The sequence below is a fragment of the Rhinolophus sinicus genome, chromosome 3, assembly GCF_057876585.1.
Source record: "Rhinolophus sinicus isolate RSI-liver-muscle chromosome 3, RSI-T2T, whole genome shotgun sequence".
Lineage (NCBI taxonomy): Eukaryota > Metazoa > Chordata > Mammalia > Chiroptera > Rhinolophidae > Rhinolophus > Rhinolophus sinicus.
Genome location: NC_142503.1, coordinates 97,699,571 through 97,721,070, shown reverse-complemented (window position 1 = coordinate 97,721,070; position 21,500 = coordinate 97,699,571). Strand labels below are relative to the sequence as shown.

Sequence of the window (21,500 nt, the reverse complement as noted above, 5' to 3'; positions counted from 1 at the left end):
AGGCGCTTTGCATGGCTCCCCTTCTCTCCTCCCTTCTTCTACAATTCACCCCAGAAATTCTATGCTACAAACAAAAGATTTTGTGCTGCACCCCTCAGCCCAAAAATCTAAGAACTTTTCCAGTCCTGCCCATGCTGTTCTCTCTCTCAAACGCCCTGAGTTCTCTTTAGAGGAAAAATCCCTGCTCACCATTAAGACCGAGGTCACCTCTGTGCTGCCCTCTGACTCTCCCAAGACAGCCCATCCCCTTCTATTAGTTTCTAAGGCTCTCCAAGAGGCAAATCCAAAGGACAGCAAATAGTCGCCTGCTGCCCCGACTCTCTGCTTGCCTAGGAAGCCGAGGGGTGCCTTGCTCCCCCCATGCTGCTAGCACAGAACGTGGTAGATTGGAGACTTCAGTCAAAAGTCATTTTTAATAATTTTTTAAAAGAAAGGAAAAGAAGAGAAGAGAACAGAACAGAACAGAAGAGAACAGAAGAGAGAGGAATAGAAGAGAACAGAAGAGAAGAGAAATATAGACCAAAGGAATAGCTTGGAGCCTCGAAAATAAGACCACATATATAAAAAGCATAAAATGTATTACATTTAGCACCTCCAAATAAGAGAAAGAAAAGTTATTTACAAAAATTTTTTTGAAAAGCTGCTTTGAAAAACAAATGGGCAAACATTTTAAACAAAAAATACATACCTTGTACCATATTCCAAAATAAACTCTAGATGGGAAGGGTAAAATCTGAGTCATGGAAAAGCAACACAAATCAGAATAGAAGTATTCTGGGGTATAATACGTTTCTTGGGGAGGGGGGAAGGTGAAAGAGGGAGGGAGAATGGAGGGGGGAGGGAGGGAGATAAATAAATAAATAAATAATGAGCAGAGGACCTGAATAGACGTTTTTCCAAAGAAGACATACAGAAGGCCAACAGGCACATGAAAAGATGCTCAGCATCACTAATCATCAGGGAAATGCAAATCAAAGCCACAATGAGATATCACCTCACACTTGTTAAAATGGCTATCATCAAAAAGATAAGAAATAATAAGTGTTGGCAAGGATATGGAGAAAAGGGAAGCCTCATGCATTATTGGGGGAAATGTAAATTGGCGCAGCCACTATGGAAGTCAGTGTGGAGGTGCTTCAAAAATTTTAAAAAAAGAACTACCTTATGACCCAACAATTCTACTTCTGGGTATTTATCCAAAGAAATTCAAACTTTGGAAAAGACATATGCACCCCCATCTTCATTGCAGTATTATTCACAATAGCCAAGCTGGAAACTTAAGTGTCCATTGATAGATGAATAGACAAAGAAAATGTGGTGTGTGTGTGTGTGTGTGTGTGTGTGTGTGTGTGTGTGTGTGTGTGTGTAGACATATACCGTACATATACAGACATATACACAATGGGATACTATTCAGCCATGAAAAAGAATGAAAATTTACAACAACATGGATGGGCCTTGAATCAAGTTTATAGATACAGAGAAACAGATTGGTGGTTGCCAGAAGCGTGAGGTGGGGGTTGAGAGAATGGGTAAAGAGAGTCAAAAGATACAAATTTCAGGTTATAAAATAAATAATTCATGGGGATATAATGTACACCATGGTTATTACAATTAATAATACCATATTGCATATTTGAAAGTGGCTAAGTAGATCTTAAAGTTCTCATTACAAGGAAAAAAATTCTGTATTATATGTGGTGACAGATGTTAACTAGACTTACTGTGGTGACCATTTCACAATGCAGACAAATGTCAAATCATTATATCATACACCTAAAAATAATATAATGTTGTATGTCAATTATACCTCTATAAAAATAATAATTTAAAATATCTTTTTAATGCAATCAAAAACACTAAGTAATCAAACAATTCTATCCCTTGGCCCCCTGTAGATACATACCTCCTACAGCCCTGCATCATCTGTTTTAATGTAGCATGGTTGCTCTCTTGGCCTGCTACACAGTTGTCACCTACCTTGGAATGTTACCCTGGAACAGCCCTTCATCATCTTTCTGGGATCTGCTTTTAGTTTTCTCTTGCTGGAATCCCGTTTCCTTATTCCTACTATCATTATCTTTCTTACTTTACACCCTTGTTTTACTGAAGCATATGCTTGAGTAGCTTCCTGAGAACAGATGTAGGGAAGGTAAAATTTTTGACACCCTACATAAATGTAATATATTTACTTTGTGCTTGATCTTGACACAAACTATCCTATGGCTGACTGTAGAATACTAAGGTGAAAATATTTTTTTCAACTTATTTCCTACTTTTTAATGTTGCTACTGAAAAACTCAATGCTAACTGTATATGAGTCACACTTTCCCTCTGAAAGCTTTTTAAAGTTTGTAGTCTCTTTTCTCTGCAAATATGTTTTCTATTATTGTTGTTGCTAAAGACTTTCAGATTATAATAGAGACTCTCCTGAGATGTCTCGGGATTCTGGCTCTCCTTTCTTATTATAGAGTAAGAAAGCTACGTATAGATGGATGGAGCTTTACAACAGGCATAACTTACTAATAGTTAATGAGCAGAACCCAACCATTTCAGCAGCGTGCCCCCAACTAGCAGATCTATTGGACTTTTCTTAGGCTGGTTTCTTCGGAGTGGTTTCTTCAAACACTTGATTATGGGGGTATAAAAGCCTTGAAGGGTAATGAGACTGAGGGTGTTCCCATTTAGTGTGCAGCCCTATCCTCTATCCCAGGCCCAGAATTCGCCTTCTCCAGAGAGTGAACCTCCCATATTCCACTAGGCACGGAAGGGCAAACTCTGGTTGTGCAGAGTTGGAGAATGAATCTGGGGATACAACAGCGTTCTTCTAGTCAAATCTACCTCTCAGCCATCAGAAGTACCTGGAACCTCCAATTCCTCAGTCTCTGGGATTCTGAGATGTAATTAGGTGCATTCTTCTGCTCTTGGCACCACTTCCCACCATATTCAGGAGGTTGGGTCTCAGCTTCATCCAGTTTGCTGCCAGTCACAATTCACCCATTCTCTTTCCACCTTCCAGAACTTTGTAGGTGTCGCTTCCCTTCTGTCATCGCCTACTTAGTTGTCCCTTATAGGTTGCCATCCTCTCTAGTCCTTTGTTATCATCTTAGTAAAATTTCAGGAGGGATCAGAAATAAGTAGTATACTCAAGCCGCCATGCTACACTACAGAGCAAGCACTATTGAGCAATGCATTCGTCCCTGAGCACATCATGTTTTTATTTGTACCTCAACTCTGCTCTCGCTATTCCCCTGCTTGGTCTGCCCTTATCCTTCTCCCCTCCTCAATTTTCCAGCCTTTAAGATTAAGCTCAGGCATCATCTCAAGCAGAAAACTTTCCCAGTTCCTTCCTGCACATGCTGTGTGTATCTCTGACCTGACACACACCCCGTATAGACCACACTGTGCTGAATGGATCTGCCTGCACAGCCCTCTCCCTCCCTAGACAAGGAGTAAGTAGGTAAGGTTGTGCTTTTAGTGTGGGGAAAACATCTGGCACGTAATAGGTATTCACTAATATTTGGTCAACTGACCCATTTCCAGTAAGTTCCATGTTGGAAGCATTTTCATTCTAGGAGTAAAAAAATAAAAAAAAATAAAAATTGGCTCTGTTTATTTGCCAATGTCCAAATAAGAAGGGCTAATCAGAGAGTACCAGGAAATGAAAACAGCCAGATGTTTTTGAGAGCAAAAGTCCAGGAATACAAAATAGCTTCCAACAGAGGTGATGGATGTTTTCCTACTGATTCAAAAATGAATATATACTTATTAAGCAGGGAGATTTAACAGTCTCCTCGGCTGATCCTGCAATTTTAAATCCATTTAAGATAATTTTCTTTATCTGAAATCTACTTTTCTCAGTAACCAGGACACTTAACTGATTTGTACAAAATCCATTTGAAAAAGAAATAATCTGCTCTAAACAAGGGCATACTCAAAATGGAAAAAGAGAGACACTACAAATGAAACAGAAAATGAAAAATCTGTTTGAAAGGCCAAGGCAGACTCCTGAAAATAGGTTTTCCTCCAGCATCTTGATTCTATGACCAAACTCCTTTCTCTGTTTCGCAAGGAAAAAACAAATAATTCTTAAATCTGAGCGCACAGGACAAATACCTTTCATAAGACAACTAAGATGCAAACAAACTTTTTCACAGGTAAGAATCTTAGATAAAACGTGTAAGTAGAAACAATCATGGGATATACTTTTTCACCTATCAGCGTGACAAAGTATTTTTTAGCACCTGGTTTTGGACGGGCCAAGTAAAATTCCAATAGGCATAGAGACTGCTATAAACTTTTTTGGGAAAAATATCACAATATGTGTCTAGAGCTTCAAAAAATATTCTTACAACATGATCTAAGGATTATACTTTTAGAAGTGTGGATTAAGAAAATAAATATCACATCAATACACATAAAGACTTGAATGGGAATATATTCATCAAAGCGTTATCTAAAATAATGAAAAATTAAAAATAACCAAATTCCCAAGAGTGGAAATAATGACCATAACTAATGACATCAGAAAATGCTCATGAAATACTGTTAAATGAAGAAAGAGATAAAACAATGTATCATATGCTCATAATTGGTAGAGAAAATAGACTCGAAGACAATATACAAGATTTTACCAGCTGCTATCTCTAGGTAAGGAGATCATGGTGATTTCTGGTTTTTATTTAAAAATTTTTGTAGTGTGGACCTTTCTATATCGTTCTGGATTACGTCCATAAAAATTTAAATTTTAATTTAGCGAATATTTCATAATCAACAGTACTCACTTTATTGGTGGTGGAGGAGACTGAGATAAAAGCTCCCTTGCTAGTTACAAATCACATGAGAAAATGTCACAGACTCAAGTCTGCACCCATCCACATGACCAGGCAAGCCCTTCTGAATGGCTGAATCACAATTTACCTGGTGGGACGGTAGTCCGGAATGGAACGATCCAGTGAGATTTTTTCACTGAGGTAGGAATTGTAGCCATACTTCTCATGGGGTCCCTTGGCTTTTTCTTCTTCAGCTGGGGAAAGGGTAGCAGGAAGGCCCCCTTTGCCCCGCCCACCATAACCTTCAATGAGCCCAAGGGATTTGGATAAGCCTAGAAAAAGGAAGAGAAAAAGAAATTATTTGCAAACCCCCATACCAGGATATGTCATGTAAGCTCAGATGCAGCTTCAATGGAAATTTTAACACTCCTATAACAGGAAAAGTCATGTCCTTGATTTCTCAATCTTGGGAATATGCCCTGAACACATTTACATTGAGAGGAAGGGCAAGGCAACTATGAGTTGTGGGGTTAGGTCCTGTTGCCAATAAGGAGACTCTCCTTTTGGGACCTGGGGGTCAGCGGGGTCTATAAACTGGGAAAAATGGGGACCAAGAAGGACACGGGACATGGGGGAGAACTGCGACTGTTACCCGTGCCTGTTTTCCTCTCTCCATGGGGAAATTACAACAAAGTTAGATATGCCAGGAGCTACCCAGTATGACAGGAAACTGCCAAATTGCAGGTGTTTATATTTCATCTAAACAGAGAACGATATACAGATTGATTTTGTCATGAGCTTAAAGTGTGTAACAGCCTGACACAGTTCTCCACCTAATGGTTTTATTTAAATTTCATCTAAATGGCAAAGGAACTACAAAATGTTTGAGAATAAATCACAGAGAAAAATCCCATCAGGGTGATAACTGTGCCAAGTAGAGTAGGAGGCCTCTGTAATAAGCCTCACTGAGCAACTGCAGGTTCCCAGGATGGTGGCAGCTTTATAACTATTGTTCCATTATACAATACACAGCTTGATGGGCAATTTTTAAATCCTAGAGTTATGGGAGGTTTTATTACTCAGCTAGAAAACTTTTGTTGTTAAGAGCTCTCCTTTCACCATTTCAAATGCTCAAGCTACTCAGTATACAGTTGGGGAAACACACACACACACACACACACACACACACACACACACACACACAGGACTTTATCCACAAAAGTCTCCGTGCTGCCAGTGAAATCTCACTGGCAGGAAGAACATGGACCAGAGCTGTAAACAGCTCCCTCGGCTTCCAGAGTGGGCAGCCCACAGAGCCTGGAAGGATGTCCATCCCCAGGAAGGCATCCTCTGGCAACTCAAATGCCCCCAGGTCTGCTCCAATCACGGGATGGTTCTCCATCACATAATGGCAAGATTTGTATTCATTCCCTTTCCTGCTTCTCTGAAAACAGAAATTTATTTTCTGTGATATCAAGATCAGAAAGCAAAGTTTGAGCAAGCAGCTCAGAGGTGGGCTCAGGTGAACATCATTTTTCTACCTGACATCATTTCCACTGTCCACCATGTTTTCCAGGAATCCTGACATCTTTTCTGCCTGCCACCATCCCAACAGAGGCAACATAAACAGAGAATTAGGTTACTCCTGCCCTTGCTACCTCCTTCATGGTCTTTAATCCCTCATTCCACATCAATGTGCAACAAACATTCCAACAATATCAGCTTCACCATGCTCAAAAACCTACAAGAACTCTTAAGTACAATCACCCGTGCTGGGTTTTAAAAAGACCTGTGAAAGAGCATTACTAAGGGAGTATAAAATGGTGCAGCTACTTTGGAAAACAATTTGGCATTTCTCCAAAATGCTAAACATAGTTACCACATGACCCAGCAAGTCCATTCATAGGTATATACCCAAGAGAAAAAGATATTCCTGCACAAAAACTCATATACAAATGTTCATCAGAGCAGAATTCATATTAGCTACATGTCCATTAACTGATGAATAAACAAAATGTGCTATACCCATACAATGGGTTAATATTTGGCAATAAAAAGAATGAAGTGGTAATATACACTATAACATGGATGAACCTTAAAAACATTACATGCCAAGTAAACAAAGCTAGCCAGCAAAGACCACATATTGTATGATTCTATTCACATGAAACGTACAGAATATGCAAATCTATAGCGACACAAAGTAGATTAGTGTCTGCTTATAGCTGAGAGGTTTGGGAGGAAACGGGGAGTGACTGCAAACATGTATGGGGTGTCTTTTTGGGAGATGGAAATGTTCTGGAGTTAGATTGTGGTGCTGTTTGCCCAACTTTGTAAATATACTTAAAATCACTAAATCGTACACTTTAAGTGGATGAGTGATCTGGTATGTGAAAAATATCTCAAAAAGGCTATTTTAAAAACCCACTTGTGATAGACAATTCTGGTTCCAGCAAGATGGAAGGCTAAAATAACATGAAAACTTTCCAGTAAAGCATCTAGAAATGCTGAATACAAAACTTTTAACATATTTTAAATACACAGCTGAGCTTGCAAGAAAAAAAGGGAAACTCCCAGAGGTAAGTTAAAATCAGAGTTGAGACTGTATCTGCTGCAATGGGGTGAAGGGTGGATTGCTCATTAACTAAAGGCTGGAGTATTGGGGCTCAAATATGCACAGAATATGAGACCTTTTATGCCTTAAATGTTTCATAATTTTTAATTATGAAGGCACAAGTTTCCCCTGTCTACCCAAAACCCATTATTGGAACCTATTTGGGTATATAATCGAATTAAGATAACAGGTATCCTTATAAGAAGAGATAAATTTGTTCGCAGACAGAGACAGAAACACAGAAGGAAGAAGGTCAGTTGATGACACCGTTAGATATTGGAGGGTGTACCTACAAGCCAAGGAATGCCAAGGACTGCCAGCAAATCCCAGAGGCTAAGAGGCAATGAAGGATTCTTCCTGAGGGCCTTCATGGGGAGCATGGCCCTGCCAGCACCTTGATTTTGGATTGCTAGCCCCCAGAACTGTGAGACAACACATTTCTGTTGTTTTAAACCACCAAGATTGTGATTGTGGAAAATTGTTACTGAAACTAATACAATGAATAAAAAAATAAATCCAGAGTGGAAATGGGTAGAAAAAATATATGCCAGGCAAATACTAATCAACAGAAAGCTGGCATGGCTCTATTAATATCAGATAAAACAGAATTCAGGGCAAACAGCCTTATGGGATATATAAAGTCATTACATAAGCTTAAAGTAAGAATAAACCAGGAAACAATAAGGAATTATAAACTACCACGCACTTAGCAATACAGCTTCAAATTACATACAGCAAAAACTGACCACATTACAAGGAAAAATCAACAAATGAACAATCATAGTGGGAAATATTAATACATTTATCAGTAGTATTAATACAACAGATCAGAAGGACAAAAATTTAGAAAAAATATAGAAGAACTGCACAACAAAATTAACAAACTTGATCTAATGGACCCTGCTCCTGACTTTCTAATAAGTACATGTTCTCTACACAGGCAAATGGAATATTTAAACAACTGACAGACTACAAACAAGTCTCAACCTATCTTACAAATAATCTCTGAATATAAAGCAATTAAAAAAAGAAACCAATAATTAAAATGCCACAAGGAACCCACATATTTTGTCAATTTAAAAAGACTTCTAAAACAATCATGGGTCAAATAATCAATCATAGTGCCACTAGAAGATATATAAAACTGATATACTACTTAGGATAGTGCTAAAACAACACTTGGAAGGCACTATATTAATGCATATATTGGTGGGGGGTGGGGAAAGACTGACAATTAATGAGGTAAGCATCTAACCCAAGGAGTTAGAAAAAGAAGAGAGGAAACCCCAAAAAAGCAATACAAAACAAAAGAACAAAAATTAATGACATGCACACATACAAAGGAAAATAAGCAAAGACAGACGGAGTAAGAGGGAGGGAGAGAAGAAGGTGGTGGAGAAGTAACCTCAGCAAGACTGGAGACAGAGAGAGAGAGAGAGAGAGAGAGAGAGAGAGAGAGAGAGAGAGAGAGAGAGAGGAGGCATATGTCCCTTTCAGGGAGGATTTATGTAGTCATCACAGTAGACACAGTACCTAGCACCCCCAATATTTTGGGAGGCCCAGCAAAATGTTTAAATTTATTTTAAAATCATAACAATGCAGTCACAAAATATGTTTAATATTTTTTTATAGAGGAGGAAACCCACGAAGGCCAAAGTGCCTGGGGCATGCAAAACTCATTATGCAGCCCTGGTTACCCTTGAGTTTAGAATTTTATCTATAAATGACACAGTGCCTAAACAAGTAACAAAATGTGAGATAGGATTTATAAATTTTACCTATAAGGTGGATGGCACAAGGACAGACCCCAGGCTCTAACAGTGATGACATCTAATCTCCTGACAACCTCATGAGAAGGGTATTATAATCATCTCTATGTGACAAATGAGGACACTGAGTCTGAGAATGTTTGTTAAGGTTACATGGCTGGCAAGGAAAGATAGACCTGGGTGCTAGATACAGTTAGAGATATAAAGGAGGATAAAACCTGGGCTCTGTGAGACAAGGAGATCAGCTCAAGGGCTCTTGCAGCATTCCAGACGAAGGATGGCAGGGGCCCCATTTTAAGGCAGTGGTGGCAAGATCAGAGAAATATTTAAGAGATACCATCACAAGGCAGGAGACAGACAATTATTACGGTAAGAGAGAGGGAAGCAGTGAGTGAGCCTGGAGTTTCCAGTTTGACGACTGGGTAGTCATACATACCACTCACAAGGATTGGACATACAGAAGAAAGTTTGAGAAAATGAGTTCTATTCTCTACATGTAGTATACAGGGCATTCATGAACATTAGGATAGGATCAGAGGTCCAGTTGGGGGTTAAAACACATGAGAATGGAAGTGCAGCCAGCAAAGGAGTCCAGAGATAGGAACCTGGCAGCCATCAGCATGGCAGGGGTGGGGGGGTGTAGCCATGACAGAGGGCAGGGGCTGGGGGGGGCAGGGGGATGTTGAGTAGCAAGAAGGAGAAAGATAGACAACGCTCAGAAAGTGTTCTCTGACCCTACTCCTCTTGTATACTTCATTATGTCGAGAGCAGGAATCACATACTTCAAAGCTTATTTCTTCTCTGTGTGCATCATCTCTCATCAAAGCTACATTTGAAGCTCAAGACTTCAAGGAACGGAGACTTACAGGATTACAGAAACATCTCAGTGTGAACCAGTGGTTAAGCTTCCTGCTTGTCTTCATGAATCCATTTGACCACCCTCTCTCCACCCACTGATGATTATTGTTTAGGCTTTCCCTTCCCTTCCCTTCCCTTCCCTTCCCTTCCCTTCCCTTCCCTTCCCTTCCCTTCCCTTCCCTTTTCTTTCCCTTCCCTTTCCCTCCGCTCCCTCCCCTTCCCTCCCCTCCCCTGCCCTCCTGTCCCCTCCCCTGCCCTCCCCTTTCTTTCTTTTCTTTTCTTTTTCTCAATGCTTTTATACACATTTGTCTATTCAACTGGCAGGGTAGACATGACCATGACCAGTTTAGAGATGAAGAAATGGAGGCTCAGAGGATTAATTATTCAACCATCCAAAAATAATGGAGATGGAATAAGACATTCCTCCCAACCCTCAACACACACATAAATGCACTTTTCAGGAAATTCTATAGGAAAGAACTCAGCATTGAAAACATGATGGAGAATGGTAAATAAATGGTAGTAAGCTCACAAAACAAGAATACTGTACAGCAAGGAAAATGAATGGCTTGCAGATAAATCTCATAGACTCAATGTAAAGTGAAAAGCAAGTATCAGAAGTACATATAATTCCATTTATACAAAATCCATTTATAGAAAAGTTTCACAACCTAATCAAAATATAGTTTAGAGATACAAACTTATGTAGTGAAACTATAAACAGTCACAAAAGAGAGAGTGGATCACGGCTAGGGAAGGACACACAAAGGACCTCAAAGTTCCTGGTAATGCTCCATTTTAAAGCTGGGAGGTGGACATGACTACTATTCATGATATAATTTTTGCCTGATATATATGTGATATATATGATGTGTGAACTATTGAGTAATTTAAAAAGATAATAAAGAGGACACTGACAATGGGTTTTTCTCCTTGTTTTGTGTACTTCTGTTCATTCACCCTGGGTTTCCCTTTTCCTTCCCCAGTACTTGTGGCCTTTTCTCACAAGCCACAAACTCAGCCTTCTATGGTTTTCCTGCTACCGTGGAACGCAAGAGTCAAGAAGGGAAACTACCAGAATGGGGCAGAATGAGGTTCCCCATAAAGGAGCAAGGGGCCCCAGCCCCCCACACTAGGCTCCCCAGCCCAGAGTACTGGTGCCAGGAAGAGGAGCTCCCACAACACCTAGCTGTGAAAAACAGTAGGGATTCTGACCTTTTGGGTGGGACGGAAGGCTGCGGGAAACCCAGACATTCTCTTTAAGGGCCCACACAGGCACTCATCCTGGGCTCTGGTGGAGGGACAGTGACTCAGGGGGTGTCAGAAACATATGGAGAGAGATTGAGTTGTGTAACATCTAGGAGAGGACTGGAGGGACAGTCCCCATTTTCCCTGTGTGGGGCCCCCTTCCTGAGCTGCAGCAGGTGGGCACCATCATTCCTTGAGCCCGTCCCCTATGCTTACAGCTAAGTCTGAAACTGATTGGCCTAGTGAGCTCTGCTGCTCCACCCTGCTGACTCAGTTGGGACCCTGCCGCACCTAACTTGCATACCACAGGAGGCTTTATTAGCAGCTGAACTTTACAGGAGCTGGCAGGTAGCAGCAGGCCTTGGAGTGTCCTGGCTTTTTGCTGAGCTGCCCCAGACCGTATTGGTGGCAGCCAACCTCGGTTCGCAGTGTGGCCTCTCCCACCCACCTTCAGGTACAGCACAGGAAGCGACCAACCATGGATCACTTGGTAGTTCCTACCAGGTAGTTCCCAGCTGGTCACAGGCAGTGGCTGACCTGGGCCTGCTCCAGAGCCCCTCCCAAGAAGCCCCAGAACCAACATACTTGCAGGTTGGCCTCAAGACCACAGCAGAGCACCACCCAATTAGCCCCAAAAGCAACACACACAAAGGGCAGTCTCAACAGGCACCAGAGCCTGCTGAGGCAAATCCTACACCATGGGGTAAGCCCCTCGCACAGTATCACCTAAGGTGTGCATATGGCTAAACCCCACAGCCAGTCAGCCTGATGGTCAATCCCACGCACTGACATGCCAACAGCAATCAAGGCTCAACTATAACAGGAGGGGTCACACAACCTACACTTCTGGAACACCTGACTCAGGTGACCAGGAAGACTGTGCCACTAGACCCTAGAGAACCCCTACTACATCAGGCCACCAGGCAAGACTGGGAGACCTAGTAGCCCTACAAAATACATAGAAACAAACATAGAAAGGCGGTCAAAATGAGGAAACAAAGAAATATATCCAAAAGTTAAAGAACAGGAGAAAATTCCAGAAAAAGAACTAAATAAAATGGAGGCAAGCAACCTACCAGATACAGAGTTCAAAACAATAGTTATAAGGATGCTCAAGGAACTTAGTGATAACTTCAACAAAGAGATAGCAAGCATAAAAAAGGACACAGAAACCATAAGAAAGAATCAATTAGATGTGAAGAATACAATAACTGAAATGAAGAATGCTCTAGAAGGAATCACCAGCAGACTAGATGAAGCAAAGGATGGAATCAACAATCAGGAAGACCAGGTAACAGAAAACATCCAATCAGAACATCAAAAAGAGAAAAGAGAAAAGAATCCAAAAAATATGAGGAGAGCTTAAGAAACCTCTGGGACAACATCAAGTGTAACAACATTTGCATCATAGTATACAGAAGGAGAAGAGAGAAAGCAAGAGACTGAGAATCTATTTGAAGAAATAATGACTGAAAACTTTCCTAACCTGGGGAAGGAAATAAGACATACAAGCCCAGGAAGTATAGAGACTCACACACACACATAAAAAGAACCCAAACACTCCCACACTAAGACACATTATAATTAAAATGGTAAAGGTTAAAGACAAAGAGAATCCTAAAAGGAACAAGAGAAAAGCAGTTGGTTACCTACAAGGGAGCTCCCATAAGACTATCAGCTAATTTCTCAACAGAGACCTTGCAGGCCAGAAAGGATAGGGAGGAAATATTGAAAGTGATGATAAGCAAGGATCTACAACCAAGATTACTTTACAAAGCAAAGCTATCATTTAGAATTGAAGATAAAGAGCATCCCAGACAAGAAAAAGCTAAACCAGTTCATCACCACCAAACAAGTATTACAAGGAATATTAGAGGGACTTCTTTAAGTTGGAATAAGAAAAGATCAAAAATATGAATAAAATGGCAATAACTATATATCTATCAATAATTGTTTTCAATGAAACTGGATTAAAAGGTTCAATCAAAAACACAGGGTGGCTGAATGGATAAGAAAACAAACAAACAAACAAAAAACCCTTATACATCATGCCAACAAAAGACTCACTTCAGACTGAAAGACATACACAGGCTGAAAGTAAAGGATGGAAAAAGAGAATGGAAATAAAAATTTTAAAAAGCTGGGTAGCAATATGATAGCAATACATATAACAGACAAAATAGACTTTAAAACAAAGGCTATAACAAGAGACAAAGAAAAACCCAATAATCCCACTTCTGGATATTTATTCAAAGAAACCCAAAATGCTACTTTGGTGGGATGTGTACATCCATATATTAATTACGTCATTATTTACAATGGTCAAAATGTGGATGTAACCTAGGTGTCTGTCGATGGACAAATGGATAAAGAGAAAGTGGTGCATACGAGGTCTGACAATTAAGTTCGTGAACTTCTTGCTAACCTTTTTTAATATCAGAGGGATTATTCATTATAAATTTGTACCAACTGGACAAACAGTTAACCAAGTTTACCATTTGGAAGTACTGAAAAGGCTGCATGAAAAAATAAGACAAAAAAGACCCGAACTTTTCGCCTACAATTCATGGCTCTTGCATCACGAATGCACCATCAGCTCACATGGCGCTGTCTGTGAGGGAGTTTTTAGCCAGTAAACAAATAACTGTATTGGAACACCCTCCCTATTCACATGATCTGGCCCCCAATGACTTCTTTCTTTACCCGAAGATAAAGGAAATATTGAAAGAAAGACATTTTGATGACATTCAGGACATCAAGAGTAATACAACCAAAGCTCTGATGGCCATTCCAGAAAAGAGTTCCAAAATTTCTTTGAAGGGTGGACTAGGCACTGGTGTCAGTGCATAGCTTCCCAAGGGGAGGACTTTGAAGGTGACCAGAGTGATATTCAGCAATGAGGTATGTAGCACTTTTTCTAGGATGAGTTCATAAATTTAACTGTCCAACCTCATATATAATGGATGTTGTTCAGCCACGGAAGGGAATGGTTTTTTGCCATCTGCAGTGGCATGGATGGACATGAAGGGTATTGTGCTGAATGGAGTGTGTCAGACAGAGAAAGACAAATGCAATGTGATTTCACTTGTATGTGGATTCTAAGAACAAAATTAACAAACAGAACAGAAACCAACTCATAGATACAGAGAACATTTTGATGGCTGTCATATGGGAGGGGGTGTTGAGGGGGTAGAATGAAAATGGGCAGGGATTAAGAAGTGCAAATTGGTTGTGACAAAGTGGTCATGGTATGTAGGGTACAGCATAAGGATTTAGTCAATAATATTTTAGTAACTATGTATGGTGTGAGATGGGTACTAGATTTATCGGGGTGATAGATGAGAGGGGTATAGGGATCGGGTGAAAAAGGTGAAGGAATTAAGAAGTACAAATTGGTAGTTACAAAACAGTCATGGGATGTAAAGTAAAGCATAGAGAATATAGCCAATAATATGGTAATAACTATGTGTAGTGCCAGGTGGGTACTAGACTAGTCGGGGGATCACTTCTTAAATTATTTAAATGTTTCCCCACTATGCAGTACACCAGAAATTAATGTGAAATAATATTGAATGTCAACTATAATTGAAAGTTTTTTAAAAGGAGGGAAAAGGTGAAGAGGAATAGGAGGTTCAAATTTCCAGATATAAAACCAATTAGTCATGGGGACAGCCAGGGAATATAGTCAGTAATATTGTGATAGCATAGTACGGTGGCAGATGTTTGCTAGACTCATCGTGCTGATTACTTTTTTAGGTATATAAATGTTGAATAACTATGGTGTACACCTGAAACTAACATATAATTGCATGCTAACTATATTTTTAATAAAAATCTTTAAAAGCCTAGGAATGCATGCTAACCCTACCAGGGACACACCGGGAATGATGGCTCCCAGTGAGATCTTCTTCCCCTTCCTGTGGCATTATTTCTTCCATCGTCAAAGGTTCCCACTTAGCAGCCTCAAAAAGACCATTCCTCACAGTGCAACATGACAACTATAAATTTTATGTTTTGTGGTTCATGTGCTCTCATTTTACCCCCAAATTCATCTCCCAGAAAGTTTCAACAAAGCAGAAAAAACTTTCACTGGCATTTTATTGTGCTTACTTAGCAGATCCTAGAAACTGTTGGCAAATAAGAGTTCAAGTTCACCAGCAAAGCTCAAGTTGGTCTTCACTTAGCTGGGAAAAGCTGCCAATGGAGCAGGTTGGGATGACTCCATGAACCAGGGAGACTTCTTTTCTGAAAGTGCCCTTTGCTCCTCAGCCAGAAGTAATTGCAGCTGCTGCAAATTGATATGAACTTGTAGGCATGGAAGTTACAATTGGCAAAGGGAAGAAGCAGCAGCAAAAACAGAAAAGAGAATGGGATGGCTACTTGGCACCAGGGCCTGGGACGACTCATGATTCCTTTCTTCTCCATCTGGCACTGCCTCCTGAGTTATTTTAGCTGAAAACTGCATAGCCAAGTGGTGTCCTTAGACAAGAAGTGAGGATAAAGGGACGAAGACCAAACTGAGGTCAGTCATCCCATAGCCCCTATACTGAATGGACTTCATGCTTCTATCCAGACCCACTCTCCCCCCTTTTTCCCTGCTGCATGCTCCAGGAGACAGACGTGTATAGAAAGCATCAAGGGTTCCCTTGCTTTGGGTTGGGTGCAACAAACAGGAGGCACTTTGAGGAGACTGACAGAAAGAGAGAGGTTGGGATATTTCTCCCACAGCTCCCTCCCGACTGGGCAGTGGTTTGGTAGAGGCTGCATTCTTCTGTTCCCCAGCTGCAATCAGGCAGCCCTCTCTGCAGATTAGCCTAGGGTCACAACTCAACTGGGTTCTGTCAACCGCTCCCTCCTCTGGCCCCTTCAGCCCTTGGTATAGCAACCTCTCCCTCCTCTGTTGCCAGCCCTGCAGTCATTCACCATCCTTTGTCATTGCTGATTTCCCTTAACTCTGCCCAAACCTTTGTAAATGTTTTGCTAAATTTCTTCAATCACCCCTTCTGAGTGTGCCATCTGTTTCCTGCTGGGATCCTGACACGTACAGCATCTTACCTACCCCTGTAGGAAGATGTCTAGGTACTCTCCTTAAGGGCAGGGATATGGTAAGTCCAGTGCCTGACACATAGAAAGGTCTTAAAAACTGTTGCGTATATGGATGAATAGAGATAAGATCTGGAGATTGAACTTGGGGCCTTTTATTATACAGTGATGTTGAGAATGAAAATTAAACATCCATAGGAAAAACATCTATTAGGAGAAGAGGGGTTAAGACTACATATTGTAGTATATTTATAGTCATAAAGTAGAACAGAGTCTGCACTGATGAAACTCACAGAGAAATCAATCCTGGAAAAGGCCATTTGGTTCGGCAGTGAACATGGCCTTGGTGACCCTGGAGATGGTCATGTCAGTGAAGTAAGTGCTTCCACGAGGGTAAAAACAGCAGAATGCCTGCACTGGGGCAGATACATGATCATGGTCATGTGTTAATACTTTTGTATCTCAGCCATAACCAACTAGAATGTAGAATGTTAAAAAACAACAACAAGAACAAAAAAAAACTATTTGTAAAAGCAACAAACATTGTAGTATACCTAGAAATAACTTTAACCAACAGGACAAAATTATGAAAGTTTACTAAATGAAATAAAATCAGACATACATAAATTGGCAGAGGGAGACATGATTTTGAATTAGAAGATGAAGATATGAAGATACAATTTTCTTTTTTAGTGTACAGTAAGTCCTCACTTAACTTCATCAGTAGGTTCTGCAACTTTACGTGAAACAACATATAACAAAACCAGTTTTCCACAAGCTAAATAATATAACCAAGAGTTAAGTTCCTACAGCATCCCATCAATGTTGTAATGAAATGACCGTGAACGAAATGGTGTTATTCGAGGGCCTGCTGTGTAGGTCCAATGTAATTCCAATGGAGATGTGTATTTCTGGAACATAACAAAAGGTTCTAAAATTAACCCAGAAGAACACAGAAGAAATAAAATTTAAGACATTTTTGTAAAAGAAGAAAAATGAGGGGTTGCCCTATCTAATATGAAGTTAGGATATAAAGCAATAATAATTAAAGACGCATGGTGCCTGAGAAATATTATATCTATCCTGGCAGGTAACGCTCTACATTATTTTACTCAAATAGTCAAACAATTTCCCAAACACTAAATAATAAAAGAACTTCTATGTTTTAATAATTAGTTTTTTCAATTACAATTGACATTCAATATTATTTTATATTAGTTTCAGGTGTACAGCATAGTGATTACACATTTATATAATTTAAGAAGTGATCCCTCGATTATTCAAGTACCCACCTGGCACTATACATAGTTCTTGCAACATTATTGCCGATGTTCTCTATGCTGCACTTTACATCCCCATGACTGTTATGTAACTGCCAATTTGTACTTCTTAATCCCTTGAACTTTTTCACCCAGCTCCCCAAATCCCCTCCCATCTGGCAACCAACAGTTTATTCTCTGTATCTATGAGTCTGTAATGTTTTGTTTGTTCATTTGTTTTGTTTTCTAGTTTCCAAATATAAATAAGCCCATGTAGTATTTATCTGTCTTGGTCTGACTTACTTCACTTAGCATAATAACCTAAAACTCCATCTATGCTTTTGCACACCAAAGATTTCATTCTTTGTAATGGCCAAGTAATATTCCACTGTATATATGCACCACAACTTTTTTTTTTTCCTTTTTTTAATGTATTGGGGAGACAATTTTTTTTTGTTTATTTTTTTTTAATTTATTGGGGTGACAATTTTTAGTAAAATTACATAGATTTCAGGTGTACAATTCTGTATCACATCATCTATAAATCCCATTGTGCGTTCATCACCCAGACAGAGTCAGTTCTCCTTCCATGACCATATATTTGATACCCCTTACACTCATCTCCCACCCGCCAACCCCCTCACCCTCTGGTAACCACTAAACTATCGTCTGTGTCTGAGTTTTTGTTTCTCATTTATTTGTCTTGTTCTTTTGTTGTTTTGGGTTTATATACCACATATCAGTGAAATCATATGGTTCTCTGCTTTTTCTGTCTGACTTATTTCGCTTAGCATTATACTCTCAAGATCCATCCATGTTGTCACAAATATTCCTATATCATCTTTTCTTACCACCGAATAGTATTCCATTGTGTACATATACCACAACTTCTTTATCCATTCGTCTATCGAAGGACATTTTGGTTGTTTCCATGTCTTGGCCACCATAAAGAAAGCTGCAATGAACATTGGAACACACGTGTCTTTATGTATAAATGTTTTCAGATTTTTTGGGTAGATAACCAGGAGAGGGATTGCTGGGCCATGTAGTAATTCTATCTGTTATTTTTTGAGAAACCTCCACACTGCCTTCCATAACGGCTGCACCAATCTGCATTCCCACCAACAGTGTATGAGGGTTCCTTTTTCTCCACAGCCTCTCTAACACTTGTTACTATTTCTCTTGTTGATGATAGCCATTCTGACTGGGGTGAGGTGATAGCTCATTGTGGTTTTTATTTGCATTTCTCTGATGAGTAGTGATGTTGAGCATTTCTTCATATGTCTATTTGCCATTTGTATGTCCTCTTTGGAGAAATGTCTCTTCAGGTCCTCTGCCCATTTTTCAATTGGTTTGTTTGTTCCTTGTATATTTTGGATATTAGCCCCTTATCGGAGGCACTGTTTGCAAAAAACTTCTCCCATTCACTTGGTTGCCTCTTTGTTTTGTCGAAGATTTCTTTTGCTGTGCAGACCTTTTAAGTTTCATATAGTCCCATTTGTTTATTATAGCTTTTACTTCCATTGCCTTTGGAGTCAAATTCATAAAATGCTCTTTGAACCCAAGGTCCGTAAGTTTAGTACCTATGTTTTCTTCTATGCAGTTTATTGTGTCAGGTCTTATGCTTAAGTCTTTGATCCATTTTGAATTAATTTTGGTACATGGTAACAAATAGCAGTCCAGTTTCATTCTTTTGCACGTGGCTTTCCAATTCTCCCAGCACCATTTATTGAAGAGGCTGTCTTTTCTCCATTGTATGTTTTTTGTTTTTTTGTCAAAAATTATCTGTCCATATTCATGTGGTTTTATTTCTGGGTTCTCAATTCTATTTCATTGGTCTATGTGTCTATTTTTCTGCCAATACTATGCTGTTTTGATTATTGTAGCCCTGTAGTACAAGCTAAAGTCAGGGAGTGTGATACAAGTATTATTCTTTTTTCTTAAGATGACTTTGACTATTCGTGGTCTTTTGTGTTTCCAAACAAATCTGATGATTTTTTGTTCTATTTCTTTAAAAAATGTCATTGGAATTTTGATGGGGATTGCATTAAATCTGTATATTGCTTTGGGTAATATGGCCATTTTAACTATGTTGATTCTTCCAATTCATGAGCATGGAATGTCTTTCCATTTCTTTGTGTCTTCTTCAATTTCTTTAAAAATGTCTTATAGTTTTCAGCATATAGGTCTTTCACAACCTTGATTAAGTTTATTCCTAGGTATTTTATTCTTTTTGCTGCAATTGCAAAAGAAATTGTTTTTTGTATTTCTTTTTCTGAGATTTCATTGTTAGTATATAGGAATGCAATGGACATTTGTACGTTGATTTTGCAGCCAGCAACTTTACTGTATTCGTTGATTGTTTCTAATAGCTTTTTGGTAGAGTCTTTAGGGGTTTCTATACATAGCATCATGTCATCTGTAAAGAGTGACAATTTAAATACTTAATTCCCATTTGGATGCCTTTTATTTCTTTCTCTTGCCTGATTGCTCTGGCAAGGACTTGTGCCCCGGGGATGGACCCCACTTGGTCGTGATGAATAATCTTTTTAACGCAGTGTTGCATTCGATTTGCTAGAATTTTGTTCAGGATTTTTGCATCTGTATTCATCAGAGATATTGGTCTGTGATTTTCTTTTTTTGTGTTGTCCTTACCAGGTTTTGGTACCAGGGTAATGCTGGCCTCATAAAATGAGTTGAGGAGTACTCTCTCTTCTTCAATTTTTTGGAAGAGTTTGAGCAGGATTGGTATTAAATCCTCTTTGAAGATTTGGTAGAATTCACTAGTGAAGCCATCTGGTCCCGGACTTTTGCTTTTGGGAAGGTTTTGGATGACTGATTCAATTTCGTTACTGGTGATTGGTCTGTTTGATTTTCCAGTTCTTCATGGTTCAGCCTTGGAAGGCTACATGTTTCTAAGAACTTGTCCATTTCTTCTAGGTTATTGAATTTGATGGCAGATAGTCCTTCATAGTATTCTTGGATGATCCTTTGTATTTCTATGGTGTCAGTGACAACTTTCCTTTTTTCATTTCTGATTTTGTTAATTAGTGTCTTCTCTCTTTTTATCTAAGTCAGTCTAGGCACGGGTTTGTCAATTTTGTTAATTTTTTCAAAGAACCAACTCTTTGTCACATTAATTTTTTCTATTGTCTTTTTCTTTTTGTTCTCTATTTCATTTAGTTCTGCTATGATTTTTGTTATTTCCTTTCTTCTGCTGACCTTGGGTTTCATTTGTTCTTCCTTTTCTACTTCTTAAGGTGTAACATGAGGTTATTTATTTGGGATTTTTCTTCTTTCTTGATATAGGCCTGTAATGATATAAATTTCCCTCTTAAAACTGCTTTCGCTGCATCCCAAAAATTTTGGTAGGATGTATTTTCATTGTCATTTGTTTCTATGTATCTTTTGATCTCTCCTCTAATTTGTTCTTTGACCCGGTCGTTCTTAAAAGTATGTTGTTTAATCTCCATGTATTTGTGTTATTTCCTGCTTTCTCTTTGCATTTGATATCCAATTTCAAAGCCTTGTGATTAGAGAATATGCTTGGTATGATTTCAATCTTCTTAAATTTGCTGAGGCTGAATTTATGTCCCAATATATGGTCTATCCTTGAGAATGTTCCATGTACACTATAAAAAAAATGTATATCTGATGTTTTAGGATGAAGTGCTCTATATATGTCAATAATGTCCATTTCATCTAATGTGCCATATAGGGCTGCTATTTCGTTATTTATTTTCTGTTTGGATGATCTATCCATAGCTGTCAATGATGTATTTAAGTCCCCTAGTATAATTGTGTTTTGGTCAATTTCTCCCTTTAGTTCTGTTAGTAGTTGCTTGGTATATTTCAGTGCTCCCTGATTGGGGGCATAAGTATTGATGACTGTTAAGTCCCCTTTACCATTGTGAAATGTCCATCTTTGTCTCTTGTT

General features: G+C 39.3%; 1 protein-coding gene across 2 annotated transcripts in view; it reads right to left on the bottom strand.

Annotated features, from left to right (window-relative positions):
- The window catches only part of GALNT17 (polypeptide N-acetylgalactosaminyltransferase 17), a 513,668-nt gene that overhangs the window by 301,885 nt on the left and 190,283 nt on the right, over window positions 1–21,500 (bottom strand). For both annotated transcript variants that reach the window (XM_019715773.3, XM_088796796.1), the window contains one exon: window positions 4,921–5,104. In XM_019715773.3, coding sequence (XP_019571332.2) covers window positions 4,921–5,104 — 184 coding nt within the window. The remainder of the gene's footprint in view (window positions 1–4,920; window positions 5,105–21,500) is intronic.